This window comes from Pholcus phalangioides, unplaced genomic scaffold (assembly GCF_987345545.1).
Source record: "Pholcus phalangioides strain wild (caught in Gottingen) unplaced genomic scaffold, Ppha-v1.0 ptg000008l_1, whole genome shotgun sequence".
Classification (NCBI taxonomy): Eukaryota; Metazoa; Arthropoda; class Arachnida; order Araneae; family Pholcidae; genus Pholcus; species Pholcus phalangioides.
Genome location: NW_028301601.1, coordinates 59,867,255 through 59,887,108, shown reverse-complemented (window position 1 = coordinate 59,887,108; position 19,854 = coordinate 59,867,255). Strand labels below are relative to the sequence as shown.

General features: G+C 37.9%; 1 protein-coding gene across 1 annotated transcript; it reads left to right on the top strand.

The window, feature by feature from the left end:
* Positions 1-801: 801 nt before the first annotated feature.
* Positions 802-19,854, top strand: LOC149084683 (uncharacterized). The gene is made up of 9 exons (XM_089235108.1): positions 802-1,192; positions 4,560-4,848; positions 6,365-6,499; positions 6,579-6,950; positions 7,063-7,356; positions 11,683-11,821; positions 11,977-12,242; positions 13,411-13,509; positions 14,909-19,854. The coding sequence occupies exons 1-9, from the start codon at positions 875-877 to the stop codon at positions 15,265-15,267; spliced, it is 2,271 nt and encodes a 756-aa protein (XP_089091234.1). The 5' UTR covers positions 802-874; the 3' UTR covers positions 15,268-19,854.

Here is a 19,854-nt window from a genome sequence, read left to right as displayed (position 1 = left end):
AAGAGGGGGCCTCAGCAAATTGAGAAGTAATTAATTTTTCAAAAATTTACCAGGTAGGGCCTCAGAAAAATCACTTGGCCCCATGATGCGTTTGAGACGGCCCTGGGGGGAGGTATAGTGTTGAAGAATTTTAATTTATTCTAAAATTATTTTGTCATTGAATTTATGAATTTTCTTTAATTCTGAAATTATTTCTCCTGCTCTAAGCATTCCTATAATTTATATTTATTTTATCCATAATTTATGAAGAATTTATCCATTATATATATGCGCCAATAAAAGAAAAAATCTCAAGATAAATTACTCCGTTTAAATTAAGTGCGTTAATTTTTCGTGATGGAACTTGTACTGTCATCTATTGATTTGTAACATCATCAAAGACTCCAGTGTTATAGCTTACCGCTAGATGACAGCAGTACCCTGAACTTACATTGTTTATTCTTCAAGGTTCAAGTTTTGATCGCTAGATGACAGGAAACACCAACCTCCAAATATCAACGTTCAATCTGATGTGACCATAAGATATGATTTGAATTGAAATGTCTGGTTTTATTCATTAAAACTGATATGTCATTCAAGTTTTTGTTCTTCACGGAAATTATAGATATAAGTTATTTCCATGAATTACAAATTATATGATGATAATTGTTATAACCAAAAATTTTTTAAAAAAGAATGCCTTTGTCCCGTAAAGTATGGCTCTTTTGGTAGAGATATTTGTATGTTCGGATTAAAATGAAAGAATGGACGGTCAGTCGATGTAAAGGCAAAACGTCACAAAGCACATTTGTAAACAAAATCCCCCCCGTAAACACTGCGTTGTCTTTATCGGGCAAAAAAAATTATCGTTAATCGATGGAGTGAATTGATAATCATGTCCAAGTTCATAATCGCGTTCCGCTGGTGTTTACTGCTCATCTTTAGCAGCGGCCTTTTATCGTCTGCTGCTGCTGCCGACTACGATCAGCGTTATAATAACGTCGTCAACGATGGGGGCGCCGAGAAAGAGCAACGTCCATACGACTCGATCCTCAGCAAGTTCGACGTCCACCGCGACAGCATAATCCTGACGTTGGAATCGAGGTCGATGGGCGCGAAGTACATCAACGAGACGGAAACGGCGTCCAACGAGGAATGTCTCCTGTGGTGCTGGAAGCACAGAGACTGCAACGTCGCCGTCTTCGAGGAAGTCGTGAGTTGTTCGATTCAGTGCAGATGTCCATAACATTTTCGAAGTTATTGATGAGTGTTATTATCATTATTATTATGAGTGGACTTCCATGTTTGGGGGTGGGGAGGGCTCTTACCCTGTGGGCCCCTGGAGGAATATTGTCTTTTTTTATATATATAGGCTATCTTAAATTTATGGCAAACTGGCCAGGAGAAAATTCTGGCCTGTAGCTCAAGGTTCCTCTTAATACCATGGCCCCCACGGGAGAGGGGAGCTGATCAGGGAAATGATCAAGCAGCTTTTTCTGGGAACTCTGAAAGAATCTTTTCATAAAAAAAACCTTTGACAAAGGTTGGTCATGCACAGTTCGAGATCCCCTGAACTAGAGAGTTATCAAGCATGGGTGTGACCTAGAGGGTGCGAAATAATTTGAGGGCGTCAAATTTGAGGAATGAGTGGGCAAGAAAATTAGACTAGAATGGGATAAGGCATGACCCCCCCCCCCCATAGTGTAGCAGGGCCCCTAGGCTTGAATCTTTTGTGGGGCCATGAATAAGGACTACAAAATTTGAATAGCCCACAGGCAGCAAAACCATTCATTCCCCTCTGTATGGAAAGCATATCTGTGAACTTGAAGGACGCTCAAGTAGGTCAAGGCATTAAGGTTGCCATGCTGACTTTAAGCACTGGTGAAGGATATTGGAGGGGGAGGGGCTAACAACATGTGTCCCTTAATTTCGCGCATTATTAGCCTTTATTGTGTTGGGGGGGGGGGGGTTTCTAATTGTGAAAGATATATTTTGGTTAATTCCTGGTCAAATTCTCTTCTCGCCAAAAAACATATTCTAACGCTGACTATAAAGCTATTGAAAATATTGAAAAGAAAGTTGGATCCTTAAACCAAATATTTCCATAGGTAATTGGGAGATGGGAAGAGCTCTGGCGCCCAATACACGTTTATATTGGGGACTATGAAGGCACTGTCAATCAAACGCTGTCAGCATTAAAAATATGTATATTTAGGTATTTATAAAGAGTTGGTGTTGAGCAGAGCCGTAGCATACCTTCTCAGAGCCCCGGGGCAGACATTTCTTGGGGGCCCCGGTCATCCCAGCCTAATTATGACCCTTGTGTTGAGTTAATAAGAATTTAAAACACTGAGATCGATGAAAAATCACCAAGTGAATGTGGCCAAGGATATCTGGTGTGCAAGGGTTGACACATCAAGGGTAAAAAACCAAGGCACCAACCAAATATTTTAGGAGCCAAGCTTATGTCTTTTGTCTGAACCAAGCACAGGAAATTTTAGGTGTCAATATATCAATTCTTTTTACTCCCCCCGCTCACCTGGTGCATGATTGTCAAGCCCTTATGATGAGTATGTATTGATATAACTCTGTTTTTTTCTTGATCTCTTAACATATGAGATAGATTGCAGCAGCAACTGTAATGCATATTAATGTGGCTCACCAGATTTCTGACTTAAAATACTGTCTCCTTTGTCTGGCTGTACTTCATCACGACAAAAACAGAGCATTAAGCTATATGGCATGCAGTTCATCAGTTAGGGCCCTTTCACACGAAGCGGACTTTGGTCTGGAAGAAGTTTTAACAATTGGAATATATGGAGCATTTTAGACGATGCGAAATGTGCCCCCAACTTTGAAGTGTTCATGCGAGTCCAGATGGCATCCGCATGTGTCAAAACCTAAGTGCGTGCTCCGCACATACAGGTTTTGTACATTTGTTATATGGAACTATACACGACGCAGGTCTGGGTCAAATTCGTCCGCATCTTTGGCTACTTTTAAAGATGATTTTGCATGGAATTTTTTTAATTATTTGCCATAAATACCCTTAACAACACCATATGAAGGTCCCTATTCATCAATGTGATGTACCCACATACATCTATCCCTCCGTTTCCTTCTGAGATAAAGGAGATATAGCAACTTTAACTGCCTTTTGTCCATACAATTTTATACAATAAAACCTGCCAACAACGGCTACTAACGGGACCAAAATTAAAATGAAAGTTATTTTATAAAACTTGAGAATCAGAACCAATAAATTTTTTGGTTGCATTTGAGCAAATGCATTGGTTGCATTTGTGAAAGAATTGTTATAAAACTTTTAGGCCTATAGTGTAACCCTGGCCTAAGACAGAGTTGCGATGTGAATATTTCTAAACACAGACATTTTGAAAGTCTCCAACCCCTCCCCTTTTTTTTCTACTTGCAAAGTCTTTGATATCTCCTGAATTATTTTTTTTTTTTGGAACATTGTTGGATGTTTTTGGAATTTTTCTTTCATATTTTCCGAAAAGACAGATCTTAGATTTTTTTTTCAAAATCTTTTGAAAACATTTAAAGATATTTTCTCGCATCAACTACTTGTGAGGATCGGAATGAAGGCATCTTTATACCCATAATTCTATGGGACTCTAGATTAAACCACCAAGTAATGGCTCTAGGCTGCCTATGGGCACTGAATCAGGGGGTGAAGGAGAAAAATAATTACAAAAATTGCAAAAAAATAGTTTTTATGCACCAATTTTAAACTAAAGATGCGGGCAATATCTTTAGTGTGAAAGGGCATGCATATCCACATCCACTCCATGTGAAAGAGACCTTAATCGAAGTGAAATAAAAATGTTCATTTTTCGGAAAATATCTAAAATCAAAGCCTGAATTATTTTTAGGGTTTAATAAAATTTTGCTTCTAGTGCTTCGCCCCTTACATTTTGCCTGCCCTTACCATTCAGTGATGAACTGACTGACCAAGTAAGTGAGACTGTATGAGTGACCAATTGAAGGGGGTGAGCAACCTTATGAGAACAATTGAGTGGTTCTGTGACCATGAGTGAGTGACATTGTGACCATATAAGACACCAAGTGAGTATGATCACTCATATGGTCATTCATTTAACCATGCAGTCACTCACACTTACTCATATGATCACTCACATATGGTTACTCACTAACTCAGTCAATCACACACTGGATCATACTGTCACTAATATGGTCAGGGAAGGCAAAATGTTGTGGACGAAGTTTCCAAACCCCTATTTTTACTTTGTCTATCTGAAAGATGGTATGTTGTTCATTTTGGAGTTGGCGCAAACTCAAACAGAAATGGTTTGAGGAGAATCAATTGGGGTTACCTCCATAAAACCAAGTGAAAAGTTGTATGGATGTTGTGGCTACACTTGATGGTACTGAATCACACCATTTGGTGACATCAAACACAGTTTATTGCCGATCTTTTTAGTGGCTTTTTTTTTTGAGTGAGGGGGTTTACAATCACTAAATCGATGTTCGATTCTATTTTTCTTTCTGCAAAATTTTAAATTCTAGCTTATTCCTGTTTAATATATATCTCGTTACAGATGAGAAGGAGCTGCTTCATCTTCAACTGTGGCCCGCCATCGGATTTTCGTTGCAAGTTCACCACCCATAACTTCTACTCGAGCTCGTTCCTTAAGATGAGCCAGCACCTGTACGATCTCAAAGAGTGGAGTAAAGAAGCGAAACAGGAGCAGGAAGAAAAGAAGGCTTCCTCTCAGACAGTTGCAAGTACGACGGTACTGGCTACTACTACTGCTGCTGCTGCGCTTAATTCTCCTATCCCAGTTGTTTCTACCACATCCTTCGGTCAAACAAAAGGAAACGTCGAAGGTTAGTTAATAAATAAAAATGTTGTTATAATAGTTTGACTCTCTATCTGAATTTCTCCCCCACCCTTTCCTTCCATGCATGCTAATATATGATTGGTTGGCTAATAAATGTGGTTCTCTCTGAAAACCACATTTTTGTGATTTCGTACCAGAATCAGCTTAACTATGATCTACAGTTCTGTAGATCATAGTAGAAAACACTGCTCAGTGTTTTCCCAAAGTGGGCAATATGGCTCCCTTCTGGGCGATAGAATGGATCCAGCGGAGAGAAATTGGACAGAAAAATTTTAAGAAGGGGCGATGAAACAAAAAGTTTGGAAAACTTTTACAACGGATCTACAGCACAGGTTCTCAATCTTTTCGAAAATGCAGGACACTTTAGTGATCTGGAACAGCACTGTCACAGGTCAATAAAGTGATCTCAAAATGTGATGCAGCTGCTTTAGTGCTCTGAAACTGCGCCACTGGTCGCCTTAGTGATTTGGAAATAAGCTGCTGGCTACTTAGCTGATCTGAAAATTTGCCACGGGACACTTGAGTGATCTGTAGAAAATGCCATGTCTCACTTAAATTATCTTGCAATGTTTGGCAGGCCGCTTGAGTGTTCTGAAACTGTGCCACGGACCACTCAAGTGAAGCAGAACTGCACTGCAAATAATTTAATTTATCCTAAGCTGCAGCGTAGTTTGTTTAGCGTCCTGAGTGGCGCAGTTGTAAGATGCTCATCTTCCACTATAAAGGTTACTGTCGAGATCCACAGGTTCGAATCCAGGCATGGAACCTTAGATACAAGTTCCTTACCTACAGATCCTAGGCCAATATATAGCACCTTCATTTCCTACCCAACTCCACTGGTTGGAAATTCCAGCATGACAATATGTGACCAGAGTTGGTGTACGGTAAAGTAGCATAGTTCGTTTTTGCAAAATTAGGTTTGAGGCCACATGTGGCTGCATATCATGGGTTGAGCATATAATAATCCGATATTAGGGGCATGGCCTAGCCTAGCGGTTGTTCTCTGGTGGAGCCACTATATGCATATATATGTGTGAGTTGGCATCATCATGAGTTGTCTCCCCCCACCCCGTCTTTTGTGTGTATCTCTGCCTACAGTGCTATGTCAATGTGGCAACAACTGTTTGGTCATCTGGACAACCATTGGATCTATTTCAAATTTGAGCAATTTATTTTTATATAAAGGGCACTTCTGATTGTAGTGAGGCATTCTAGATCGTGATTTAAGAAACAATTTGATTTTTTTAATCACACATCAAAACACTCTCTCATAAAGTTCCCCTTAATTTCTTATCAGCAATTGGCGGTCTTCTTGATGGCCAACCGGTACCTGCATTAGTTCAAGGGGTTGAACCGTTTTTGCCGAAAGTCATGATTGTCTGAAGATTGAACATGGATACCGCAAAAATTTTTAAATTCTTATCTCTTGCAGAGTACATTAGCAAAACATTGCATTTCAAAATTGCCTCTTGCACTTTTTGCCATTTTGTTTTTATTTGCAGCACCAAAATGCAGACATTACCAGTTCCAATGTTTGAATAGTAGCGAGTGCATAGCCATATACAATGTCTGTGACGGCATACCTCAGTGTCCTGATGGAAGTGATGAGAGTGCGGAGCTCCGTTGCCCTCTGAAAGGTAAACACTGCTTTAAAAACTAATTTCAAAATTCTGATTCCTTAATAATCCTTTGCTCATAAAGACGCATTCATTTCAGGAGCTCTGAAGATAGTACCATCTCAGAAAACATCTGCATCAATGGAACATGAGGCACAAATACTTCCTGTTAATGTGGTTGGACCGTCCCTGCAAAGTCCTTCTCCCGCTCAACCGCAGCAACAACAAAGAGAGCAGGGAACACACCAGACTGTTCACATCACTCAGATTCTGACACCCGCTCCTCCACCGCAAATAACACACGTGAAGCCTGCTGTTCTCGCTCCGAGCAAGCATCAAGCTCATCAGCATCATATAGTCAGTGAACCAGAGCAAGCTCTGCGAGGAGCAGTAGACGAGGCTGCTATTTATAGAGAAGGGTACAAGAGTCCGAAGAGTCAGCAAGGATTATATTATGATACCCCACCTGATGGTGAGTGAATATTTGCTTCCCTAGTTGGTCTCATTTCATTCCGCTACATTCTAATGCATGTAATCTTTTTTCTTTTCTTTTTGCTCTATGATTTCATTTGTTTGATTTCCAGATTCCTTGCATTCACCGTTTTCACATAGACATAGCAAGTTTATGGCCGCAAATGATCCTAGGCTTCAGTACCCGAGCAGGTGGTCGGAAGATTATGAACGATACCAGATGAAAGCCTCCGCTCCTGACCAACGCTATGGCGGATATGACAATGGTTATCAGAGGGTTGGCGAAACATTTCCAAAGAGCCCGTATCCAGATTATGACAGAACTGTCTACGACAATTACCACCCAGAGGACAATCCTGTGTATTCAGAGCAAGATCAACTGCCGAGCAGCAGTTACATCAGCAATGGTGAGATTTGATTTAAGTCATTATATATTTATGTTCGAATCAAAAAAAAGTTGCTGTGTAAATCAAAATATTGTGTCATATGCTTTAATACTTTGCAATCCTATATGGAAGTGGAATCGCATCGGAAAAACAGTGATACTTCATTTCTATAATGGTCCATTATGATTACAAGAACCCAGTGAATTTGGCATGTCAGCAAATTGCATAAAATTCACAAAGTGGCATAAGCTAGCATCATGGGGGAGCCTTCCTGTAATTGTTATTGCAGGGGTGGTCGCTGTGAGATACCAACAGAGTATCGAAATAAACTTCTGGACCGCAAAGAGATGAAGACTGTCACCAGATGCGGCTAAGGCATAGACAGTGAAGGCACCGAGGTAGATTAATCTCTGAAGTGCAAGATACTGATTTCCCCCCCCCCCATATTTAATTATCTTAACTGGAGGGGACCCATTAAAGCTCTGGACATCGTGTCAGTTGCCAGGCTGTAATTATGATCCTGGCTAATACTACTACTTAATCTTAATCATACCCATACCTTGTCAAATTTCCCCTGGGGGAATTCTACTGAATTGGTACAATGGAAATAAAGTACAGTGTATTCATAATTAAAAAGCTGCCTACAGCTGAAACTATTCATCAGAAAATTGTGAAATTTTGTATTTAAATGGCTTAATAAAGGGATGAGAATTTTTCTTCCAGCGAATAAAAAAAAATTAGTTTCAAATATTGCCACCAGAGGACATTTTATTAATTAATTGCACATTTAGCCACACTGTTTACTTGTACAATATTTTATGCAGCAAAACATGTTCCACCATAAGCAAGTAGCTATCATCTCAAATCGCAAGATGGCACGTTTGTTTGACAGTTGAGCAAAGTGTGTGATTGGAACTTAAGGTGTGATTGTATAGGAGCTTTAGGTCATTGTGAGTAGCAAGCGCATTGAAAACAAGATCTCTGCGAATGTTTGTTGGTTTTGTAATGGTTGCCACATGACCTCGTAGAAAATTATACTACAGGTTTTCAAATGCATCAAATTTCAGTTATTTCAAATTTCAGCATTTCAAACGCAATCAAAGATTGAATAGTTTGACCATATGACCTATTTTCTTGAGACATTCCTGTTTTTTCATATAATTTTGGCCATCCCAACTTTTTAAAATAAAAATGCCCTGCATTTTCAATGCGGCCTCTTGAATTTTTATTGTTCACTGAAATCACACACAAGGATTAAAATTATTTTGTCACTTTATAAATTATGTCATGATAATTTGACTATGAATGTATAAATATTTTTCTCACATATTAGTCATTTTAAACATTTTTTTTCATAGAATTCATAAATATTCAAAAAATTGAAAGAATCTAGTTTCCGAATAGAAGCTAAAAAATTGGAAGGCTTCCGGGTAAATTGAAAGCATTTACACCTATAATTTCGATTTTCATTCAGGTAAAAAACAGGATATCTTTATGAAAAATACAGTCACGACGGTCAAAAATACTGGGACATCCCAGGTAAATAGCCACGTTGTGCACTCCCTCAAAGTAATCTCCATTTTTCCCTTTTATTTGTTTGATGTGTTTTCTTCGGCAGAAAAACATTGTATCATTTGACCAGCTACAGATTTCTCAATTCTGGAAATGGTACCTATGTGATTGGATCTAAGATACGCAGACTTGTATAATTTTCGCTGTGCAGTCTTGTGGGCATTGTGCTGTACTCGTCTTGAGGATCCAGGTTCGACCCCTATTGACAGTGTAGTGGTGGTCGGCTGAAGTTGGTTTTCTGCAGTTTTCCAGCTTTTAGGTGTGAATACGAGCTTACCTCCCACTTGAAAAATCTCTCCACAAAGAACAGGCAGACCTATAACGCGATACTGACTTAACATGAAAATTCACGCATTTCCATCTTTACTTCAGAAAAGGGAAGGCAGATGGTAACATAAATACATAAGGGGCACACATACACTCAGAACACACATTCCGGCATTTGCAGATTTGTTAGAAATTCCAGAGAAATGTTTATGAGGTGCATGTACGGTTAAGTTGTAGTTTGGCATAATTGATGTTTCCCCCACCCCTTTGATGTGCATTGGAAAAGGACATCAGAAATCTCTCTCTCATTCTGTACCAAAGGATAACAAGTTATATTGTGAATTTGATAGATGCCTAGTCATCATCAAAATCCTTCTGGATACAAATATACTCCAAAAAAATGGTGTTGAAATGACCACTACTAAACCGCACATGCATCTTGTAAACATTCCTCTGAGGAACCTCTAATTAGTTTGTGCATATTGGCGCCTAATGTGAAGTTTGTTTCTGAGAAATGTCTGTTATGTGGTTTAAGAAGTGTCACCATCTCTTCCAAATTCAGAAACAACACAACTCAACAGATTACTCTGCACTAATTTTAAAAGATGTAGCTCTCTGGAGAGACTTTTCATTGACAAGATCACAGAGTGCTACAATAGTAAGTGCCCCCACTCCGACTGAGGAGGGGTTAGACCAGCAGTTCTCAACCTTTTCTGACTCGCTGAGCTCTTTTCTGTGTATAATTTCTATAGCGGAGCCCTGTTTAATTCGAGTTCTTTTTAGTATATTATTTATATGGTGGTACCCTTTAGGCCTTTTCTTTTCTTTTTTTTTTTTGTTTATCAAATTTATTGATTTACTTTATTATCCTCGAGAGGCCGCAGAGCCCCTGGGAAGTGCACATGGAGCCCCAAGGGCTCTGCAGAACACCGGTTGAGAACCGCTGTGTTAGGCACATCGAGCTTATATTACTAAAGGGAGAAAAGAGCTGCACAGCGACGGAAACAACATTGAATACAAGGATATCAGGATATCACCTGACATGTTTAAGTAGTGGTGGTGCATAATTTTGGCTTCCTATGGGAAAAATCCCCTGCCTTGTGTTTTTCAAATCATTTTAATCCCTTTGTTAAAGCATGTAACACCTCTGTGCTGAGAGACACACACCAAGCTTCAAGACATTTGAGCAAGTGGTGTTTGAAAAAAATTTTCCTTACCTGACAAAAAAAACATATTTTCTTGAGAAAAGAGCATTTCAATGGAAAACATTAGCATATGCAATGTCTACCAGCATTTTATATTAAAATATTTAAAAAAATACTTTCAGTGCTAGTGGAAAAAAATACAATTGGCAGCAGAATTTTTATAGTATTTAAAAATTGATAAATGTGTTTTTTGGAAAATTTGCGTTCACATCAACCCACATAATGCATAATTTGTACCAGGCCATTTCTTAATTGAAATGTTCAATCTCTAAAGACTGCAATTAATTGTCTTCCCCCAGATTATAATAGAGAACTAAAGACAAAAAAAAAAGATTAAATTATCTCTTTCATTAATTCGAGGCTGTAACTAGGATTTTTGCCGCCCCCACAACTTTAAAGTTCAATAATTTTATAATGGTGTTCTTTGTTCCCATCTAAAACTGCCTCCCCACTGAATTTTGCCCCCTTTGCCTCCCTCTAGTTCTGGTTCTGATTAATTCTGGATTTATTTCTTTAATTATAGAATTATCCCTTTTTTTAATCACAGAATTATTTCATATTAATTGTAGAATAATTTTTGTCATTTATTATAGAATTATCTCTTTCATTTATTATAGAATTATCTCTTTCATTTATTATAGAATTATCTCTTTCATTTATTATAGAATTATCTTTCATTTATTATAGAATTATCTCTTTCATTTATTATAGAATTATCTCTTTCATTTATTATAGAATTATCTCTTCCATTAATTCAGAAATTATTTCTTTGATCAATTCGGGAATTATTTCTTTCATAATTGCAAATCTTAAAAAAATAAACAGTCCCTTCCTTCCTCACTTGTCTACGAACTTCAATGGATGCCATAAGAAAATAATGTGGATTGCGCTAAGACAGTAAACATGTCGCACATGATCTTCGGATGTTTGGGACAGCATTCTCAGTATTGCCAAGGTGGAGACTGCAAACGTCATTCTCTCTCCAGTAATATAACCATGGTTAGACAACCAATTTGTCAGTTGAATGTACTCATTCACAATTAGATATAAAGTGTAAATCATGGTCTGCAATAACACCTTGTGAGCAGGAAATTTGAGAAAAATGATCAATAAAAAACTTTATTATGATAATGACGGCTTCCACAGCTGTATATGCTTCATGTGTTGTTAGAAACTGATTATTAGATACGTGAATTTAGTTGGAACCGTACAGTAAAAAAAAAAAATTTCAGTCAGATGTCTGTAACGAGCTGATTGATAATGCCTTCTACATTAAAAGTGTTCTATCACTCCTTTTATATAGATTACCCACAGCCGAACTTGCCATCCACTAGTCAACAAGCGAGTTATTCTAGCAGAGAAGAGCCGTACGAGAGTCAAAGGATGCAGCCGAAACCAATCAGGAATGAAGAGTATATACCTATCGATCGACCAGTTATCAAGTACATTGCTCTATTATTTACTCATTTTTCATGCTCGTAACTGCTGTTGAAAAATATTATGGCACCATAAAATGAAAGTTCTGTCTCAGTGAATGAAAAATTTCTTGATATTTGGCGTTATTTTAAAATAATAATGGCAGTTCAATTTTTCACAGGCAAGTTCACAAATCACACAGTCTACACGAGCCTAAACCTGTCATCTCCGATCAAGACAGTTACATGCCAAGCCCCGAAGACTTGAGGTCACAATCGTATGTCCAGTATGCAGATATTCCAAGAACAAGCTACAGGATCATGTCCGAAATCAAAGCGCCAGATATAAACATACCGAATTCAAGGATTGCTGCCGACATGTCTCATATGTACGAAAGGGATGAGGCTATTAGGAAAAGCTTGAGCCAGCAGCTGCAGGCACTGCATAGTAAGTCTCCAAATTATTGATTTTCTGCAATTGCTTTATCTTCTGTATGATATGTAATTGATTATATCCATGAACACACAAATTTGATTCATAGTTAGATTGACAAAACCTTATGAGCTCGTCGCAAGAGTAATATTCTTTTCTCATAGCTGATCTTGTTTGAGATTTTAACATTCAAAAATGGCCTTGTTTGTTGGGGTATGCTTAGAGGCTCTTCAGAAAAATTGGGAAGAAAATTGAAGCCATGGCCAGAGCCAAGAATGGGTTAGACTAGTAGTCCCAAGCTCTGATATACATACCGCAGTACTAGTATGCGGGAAATAATTAGCAATCATGGGAAATGAGTAAAGTTATTAGAAAAACATTAGCAAGCTTTCTATGCATTCCTATAGTATTATGTGCACCTACAACTTATAGTAGTCTCCTATGCATTTCAAAGGGGGTGTACGCATCACATTTTACAGTTTAAGAGGAGGGGGTAATGCAAGACCTGTCTTAAATGCATTTCTGAGGGTGCGCAAGGCTTGTGTATATATGTTTCAAAAGGGTAATGTAAACATGAAAAGTGGGGGAACCATTGGGCACAAGGCTTGACAAATCCAAAGTGCCAGGTTGCTATGTCAACTAAGAAAATTTATATTGGAACTATTTTCTATGTGTGATTTCTGGCTCTGGGAAAAAATATTGTTGTGTTTTTAGATTTTGTTTTTCCTAATTCGTCAAGGCCTGTGCCATTGGGTCAGACTTTTTCTAAAGTGATCAAAATTTAGACGAGTGTCCACACAGATTTCATTTCATCGCTGAACATCAAAAGTCTTGCATACCTAATGTTTCTCTATTTTCAGTGGTCGAAATCAATCTGAACTCTTTCGTAAACATCTCATAATAGTGCTAATCACTGGAATTCGGTTGTAGAAATGCTGCTAAGTTAACATATGTTATGATCAAGGAAACAGTTATTTTCCGAATATTATTTCGAGGTGAACTCGGAAAGAAAAGGTAATGACTTTTCTTTCCGAGTTCACGTCGGCATAATATCTGGAAAATAACTGTTTCCTTGATATCTTGGGCTGAGAACATCTCTCTATATGTGATGATGTTTCATTTTGTTGGCAGACAATTCCTACCACACTGATCTGTGTTTGATTTTTTTTTCCATCGTTTGCAGAAGAGCCTATGCATATGTCAGACCACCTGCTTGTAAGTTCTGGTCATACTCCTATACCTGTGATGGTTAAACCTAAAGGGAATATGCATCTCGTGCAAGGTGAGATGTTTATTGTTTTTGTTCTCTTTGGAGTAATAAATACCACATTTTTCTCAGATCATCTAATGTTTCCGAACTTTTTGTTCCATCACCACCTTTATCAAAAAAAAATTCTCTCCCCATCAAGCCATAGAATCCTATGTTACCCATAACTTTTACCCCCCCCCCCCCCAGACCATTGCCCACTTTAGTAAACACTGATTAATGAGATGTTGTCTGAATGTTGAATCATTCGAAACAAATTTCTTGCTTTGTGTGCGCATTTTAAGCGAACCAACCTCTCAGCCAAAGGTACACAAGGTTTTCAGTTTATGGGCCAGATACGTGGATATGATTTCCGCTCACAGATCAGGAACTGATGCATCTATCGTGTTGTGTGTATTAATACTTCTTTTAGGAACATCTATTTCGGGCCGAAGGTTGTCCTTGCTTTTGAAAAAAAGACAGAGTAGAGATATGGTGGCGACTGTATTTCCCCCAGACAAAAATGGGACAGCAAGCTGATCATCGCCAATTTATGACAGAAAAAAGTTAGCGCCGTCAGCTATTCAGATTATTTGACGTTTTTGAAGATGGTCTTTTGAAATGTATGAGTGTTTCTTTGATATGGTGAAACATCAATATAATACTCTGTGGACCAAGCAAAAATAATGTTGTAGAGAGATTATTATTGAGAGGCGGCAGTTTAACATCTGAGTGTAGACATTTTCAAACAAGACTTAAAAAAATATTGTTGTAGCAGGATTTCTCGATTTTTTGATCAAGTATCATGGTTTCACTGTATTAGAACAATTGGTGTAGATTCATCATTTGTAGACTTTGATACACATAATCGGATATAAGCACCTTCAGGTAGGGGGAGGGGGGAGTGAATATCTATTTTCCACCTATGCCAATAATACAATTTTTCTACTGAACGCATGGTCATCCTTCTCCTCTGTATCTGCCAATACATTTCAAAGAAGATGTCTTCATAAAGTTAGCACGATTGGTTACCTGGATTGTTTCTACCATGTCTGTTCTCAACCAATAGGATTGAACAATAGCAGCCAACCAGCAAATGACCTATTATTAGCCAAAAGCACAACTAGCTCATCTTCACATTGACCTTAGCATCTGAGAATTGATAGCACTATCACTTTTTCCAATGAGCAATGACAAAGTGTCCAGCTAGTCCTGATGGGATTGGTGTCAAGGACAATGTGATCATATGTTTTAATTATTGGTCGTCTCTTTCTCTGAAGATGACACTCATTGTCTTTCGAAATATGTTAGGCTTAAAAAAATCTTCATTGGCCTTTATTTTTGTTTATATATTGTAAAAACTGGCGTAAACTTGAAAGCATTTCTTTATGTGGACCATTTTATAATTATAATATATTGGTTTTTTTCCCCCAAGCTCCTGAACACGAAAGCAATTCCCAACCAAAACTGAATGTGGCATCCGTGGATCACCATCCTGAACCTAAACTCCATCACAAGCTGCTGCATAACAACGTTGCTGCGCCCCAGACAGTAGTCGGTGGTATCTCGGCTAAGAAATTGTCAACGGGTGCTGAATCGTCTTCACACACGCAAGTGACTCATGCGCCGGAAGGCAACAACACTGTCATCGTTGTTGCGATGGGACTAATCATTACCACCGTATTCATAATTTTGGTCGGATGTAGACTACGAACTTTAAGGAGGAAAACTATACGTAGGGGCCGAAACCTAACGCATGACGCTGATTATCTGGTCAATGGCTTGTACTTGTAGTGTTATATGCAGATTAGATGTAAGAGAAGATCAGTCCATGAAAACGAGTTGAATTTGACTCATCACTGGAGCATAGCATACAAGAGAACAGTTCTTAGCATTCGACAAGTTTTTTTAAAAAACATGCTATACTTGATGAAATTGAAAGTCATTGGAGCTCATAGTCATGGCACTAATCGAGGAAATACTGGTGAGACACCTTTGCAAGAATCCAACTTCAAATTAATGAATCAAAGTGGATTCTGCAGGTGGGATAGATTCAAGAACAGGTAGTTGCTGTTTGACCCTAGTTTGAGCTACGCTATGCTCTTTGTGATGCTCGAATTTACTTGTAAGTCTGACTTTGTTTATAACACTCACGCTTTTTTGTTAGTAGCACAGTCACAGTTTTGTTAGTAGCAAGAGTCACAAATTATTAGCACCTATCACATATTAGTAGCACATGAATGTGATAAGTTTCGCTTCGTCCAAAATCCATCCACTTCTGCTTTTTTTATGTTTCCAACTCTCTCTTTCTGTCAGTAGCGAGCAAATATCATTCAACTTGTAAGAAAAAGCAGGTAATGGCGTTGTGGGATGCAAATATTTTCTTATAATGAAAATCTGACGACACATGTAAAATTTAAGTTCTCTGCGAAACTTATTAAAAGATGTTTAGAACGAATTGGCATTTTTAAAGAGAGTATCTAATCAGCTGTACTCTTTCGCTTCTTGTTCATACCTATGGACATAAAACTATATGCACTTCAATGGAAATCTTAAATAAACACCAGGGGAGCAAGTTAACGAACATGCTACAATTCTTTTTAGAAGAATGTGATGTCATGATGTCAGTAGATGGTATTTTTTTCATTCTTGTGAATTTGATTGGTATTAGTAACTTTGGTGATAGCCTGGGAAATTCTTGGTAGGATTGTTCTAAATTTTTTTAGGTGTGAACCGATATGTTTTCATGATCGTTTTTGTCACATATTCATTCATCAACCGATTCTTCATCAAATATTGCCAAACATTGCCGTTCACGACAGGTAGTACGACTGAATCACATTGCATTTCATTCTTTCAGGATGAAATGCAATGGATAACTTGAAGTTTGTTGGAACCCATGGCGCTTATCTACTCAATTTGTTGGGAGATAATTTTATTTGTCTAGTACTAGAATCACATCTATTCAAGTTTTTTAGGTTAAGCCAATACGTCCGACCATAGTTTTTCGAGTGTAAACCAATGAAGCTAAGGAGGCATAGTTTAGTGTCCATATGTCGTCGATCTTAATGTGCATGCTTGAATTTTTACCTGCCTGTAGAAGCTGTAAGTCACGGCAGACTGCTGATGAATGAGGAAGTGTAAGTGAGCATGTTGCATTTCCGTTTTTGAAAAATTGGCAGGGAAACTTTTAATTCTACTGCATTAAATTTTGGGTGAAGCTTAGTGAATCCTGAGTGGAAACAATCCACAAGATTCAACAGACCTTTGGAGATAATGGCAGCATACCGATAAAGGAGTGATACAACTGCTCATAGGTGGAGATAGACTTGAAAGTCTGGGGGGGGGGGGGCAGGATGATGATGTCAATTCATATATACATTAGATCAGTCAACTCCACCTTTGATGCTGGGGGGGGGGGGGGCAATGCAACTGCTTCAAAGATGGCACACATTAATCGACAGTGAAGCACTTTCTGGTAAAGGCCCGCAGCATCTAGAAATGAGCTCGTTTGGTCACTCACTCCAATCACAGAACTTTCAGACGAGGTGAGTATTAGCATTGGATCTGTTCATTCCATTTTGACTGGCAATTTGGTCTTCAAGAGATACAGTGTACCGCATGGCACAACCATCACCAAGGAACCACCAAGAAGTTCTACGTCACAATTGGCAGCTCCATCACAATTAATGCAGTAGAATTGTTCAAGTTTTTCCTGCCATTTTGTCGAAAACAAGAATGTGATAGAGCTCACTCTTCCTCACTCATCTGTGGTCTGCTAGTGACTGGCAGCTTCTGCAAGTGCGCTGGGATCGCCTAAATGCGTGCACCAAACCATGTCTCCCTAGCTTCAATGGTTCATGCATTAAAAACTCTAACGTTTTGAGCAAACCTCATATAATTTTCCCTGCAACCAGACTGATATTGTTAAGTGATATTGAACAACTCTGTTCCTCCGTATTGAGTAGAATGACCTCAGGACTGATTTCAGTGGTACTTTGATATCCTATTGCAACAGTTTACCATGGACTTGATGACCAAATTTTACTTTTTCTCCCCATCCCAGGGAGAGTTCTGAAAGGCTGGTCTTGTTAGAGATACATTTCAGTGGAATCAGAGCGAGCTGTCATATGGCATATTGTTGGTAAAATCCATGATGTTGTTTGCGCTGATATAATAACTGAGATGATAATTGTTAACTATTTTGAAGAATATTATTCTATGTACATACACATAAATGGCTGTGCTCATGGTACGATTTCTTATGGTTTTGTATGAGTGTTTTCTTTAGGATAGTGCTGACTTGGATCAAAAATTTGTTTCGCATAGAAGCTAATCAACAGATCTGTATCTAAATGTGAGAGTGTTCATAGTTTTTTTTTAAATAGACAAGTCATGTGTTTTCTTTCTTAATGATTTTACATGTCAAATATCGTGTGCTTCTAGTCATTTTATACACGCTTTCAATATATTTTTATGGGTTTTGTAGTCATTTTTTAACTTATTTATGGAAAGAATATTGTATTGGGACTCTTGTGTGAATGCTGCAATCCTAGTCAAAGCACAGCGTTCTTTACTGGTAAGATATGTTGCTTGTAATTATCCGGTGGCAATGATTGATTCAGTCAGATCCTCATCTGTTGCTTTTTGATTTGTACATCATGGGTACTCTAGCCATTTTGACGTCCTGAAGCTTCTTTGAACAGCATTGTAGATACTCTGTTTTATTCCTGCTAAACTGCTCATCAGGGCAGATCTAGTGCGAATAACTATAGCATACCCTACCAGAGAAACCTGTTTTGTGTGATCATGATTTCTAATGCTATAACATGGCTTGACAAATCAGGAACAAAAAATATCTCAAAATATCATTTTATACATGCTTTCAATGTTTTTATGGGTTTTGTAGTCATTTTTGAACTTATCTATGGATAGAATATTTATTATTTTGGCACTCTTGTGTAAATGCTGGCCTAGGAGCCAAGCATTTTTCCCCCCAATAAAAAAGGCTAAAATAATTTTAAGGGTTTTTTTTGGAACTTACCTTTTCCCAAGTTGATTAGAAAGCATATACCTGGATTCAGAAAATTCTGCATGTACCTCAGACTCTAATTCAGCTACCGAAGTTTTAGGCGCAGATGACAATATTTTAGTAAATATGATGCCTGAGATTTATCATGCCAGGATTCACAGAAAAATTTTATTTACTCATATCACCCGTGGTAGGCCTATACTTTTGCCCAGTAGAGACTCGGGTTTGCCCAACTCTTGGTCTGAGACTTACATTGTGTGTGGTGGTTTTATGGTGAATATCCAAAACTTTTAAGGACACCAAAAGTCACAATTCCCATACCTTCACTGTCTCCTCTTTGAGTTATTCCTAACATGAGCATTACATGCGTTCCGTGCAGATACTATTAGCAATAAGATGTTTTTCCTCATAATTACTGTGAAACAATACCTCACATGCAGCCAAATATGGCTTGGCTTCTGAGGATTCTGATTAATGTGAAAGGTCTGATTTTTTTTTCCAGTCATAACATGTAGAAAATCTGGTGTTTTTTTTCATTAAATTAATTCCGCTTAAATATTTTACGTATGTAAATGTTCAAGCTATAATGTAGGAACGCTGTGTTTCCAATCATTCCTGATGTTATGATGTGTGTGTTTCAATGCTTCAGGTATTTTGTCACTTCTTAATTGGGTGTACAGGGTAATTATAATTAAACTTCCCGTGTAATCAGAGTAGTTTTCCTCAAAAACTGCTTATCCGCAAATTTTTTACGATACCTTATGAGACCACGGGGAAGAGATCTATGAAATTAAAAATTAGTTCAATTTTCGACCACCAGGTGAAAAAGTGGCACTTTTTTTATTACATTTTGTAGTTTCCATGGTCCATATAACATATATATATATCAAGTTTTCACAGAATATGTCTACCAAAATGGGTGCTACATAGGTCTGAGCAGTAGTCCTATACACTGCTGAGATAAATGTAGCGCCTGTTCTAGAAGATGTATTCCATTGAAACTTAGTGTTATACACTATATAGTCCATGGGAAAAGAGTAAATTTAATTTTTTAAAAATTCCACTTTTTCACGTGGTGGTCGAAAATTGAACTTTTTTTTTTTAATTTCATAAATCTCTCTCCCATGGTCTCATTAAGATATCATAAAAATGTGACTGTGTGTTCGGATATAAGCAGGTTTTAAGAAAAACTATACTCGGAGTAAAAGGGAACTTTACTTGCAATCACCCTGCATATTAAGTGATACGACAAGCAACTCATTATTTGCAAGTTACAAAATGTATAATAGAGCTTTATATGTGTATATATATTGATATTTGTAATCTTTAGTTTATGAAATAAATTGTTT

Bases quoted from the DNA above. Each gene is read 5' to 3' on its own strand.
- LOC149084683 (XM_089235108.1), top strand. From the start codon at position 875: ATGTCCAAGTTCATAATCGCGTTCCGCTGGTGTTTACTGCTCATCTTT. The intron at 1,193-4,559 runs GTGAGTTGTTCG...ATCTCGTTACAG, and splicing joins TCGCCGTCTTCGAGGAAGTC to ATGAGAAGGAGCTGCTTCAT. The intron at 7,357-11,682 runs GTGAGATTTGAT...CCTTTTATATAG, and splicing joins CAGCAGTTACATCAGCAATG to ATTACCCACAGCCGAACTTG.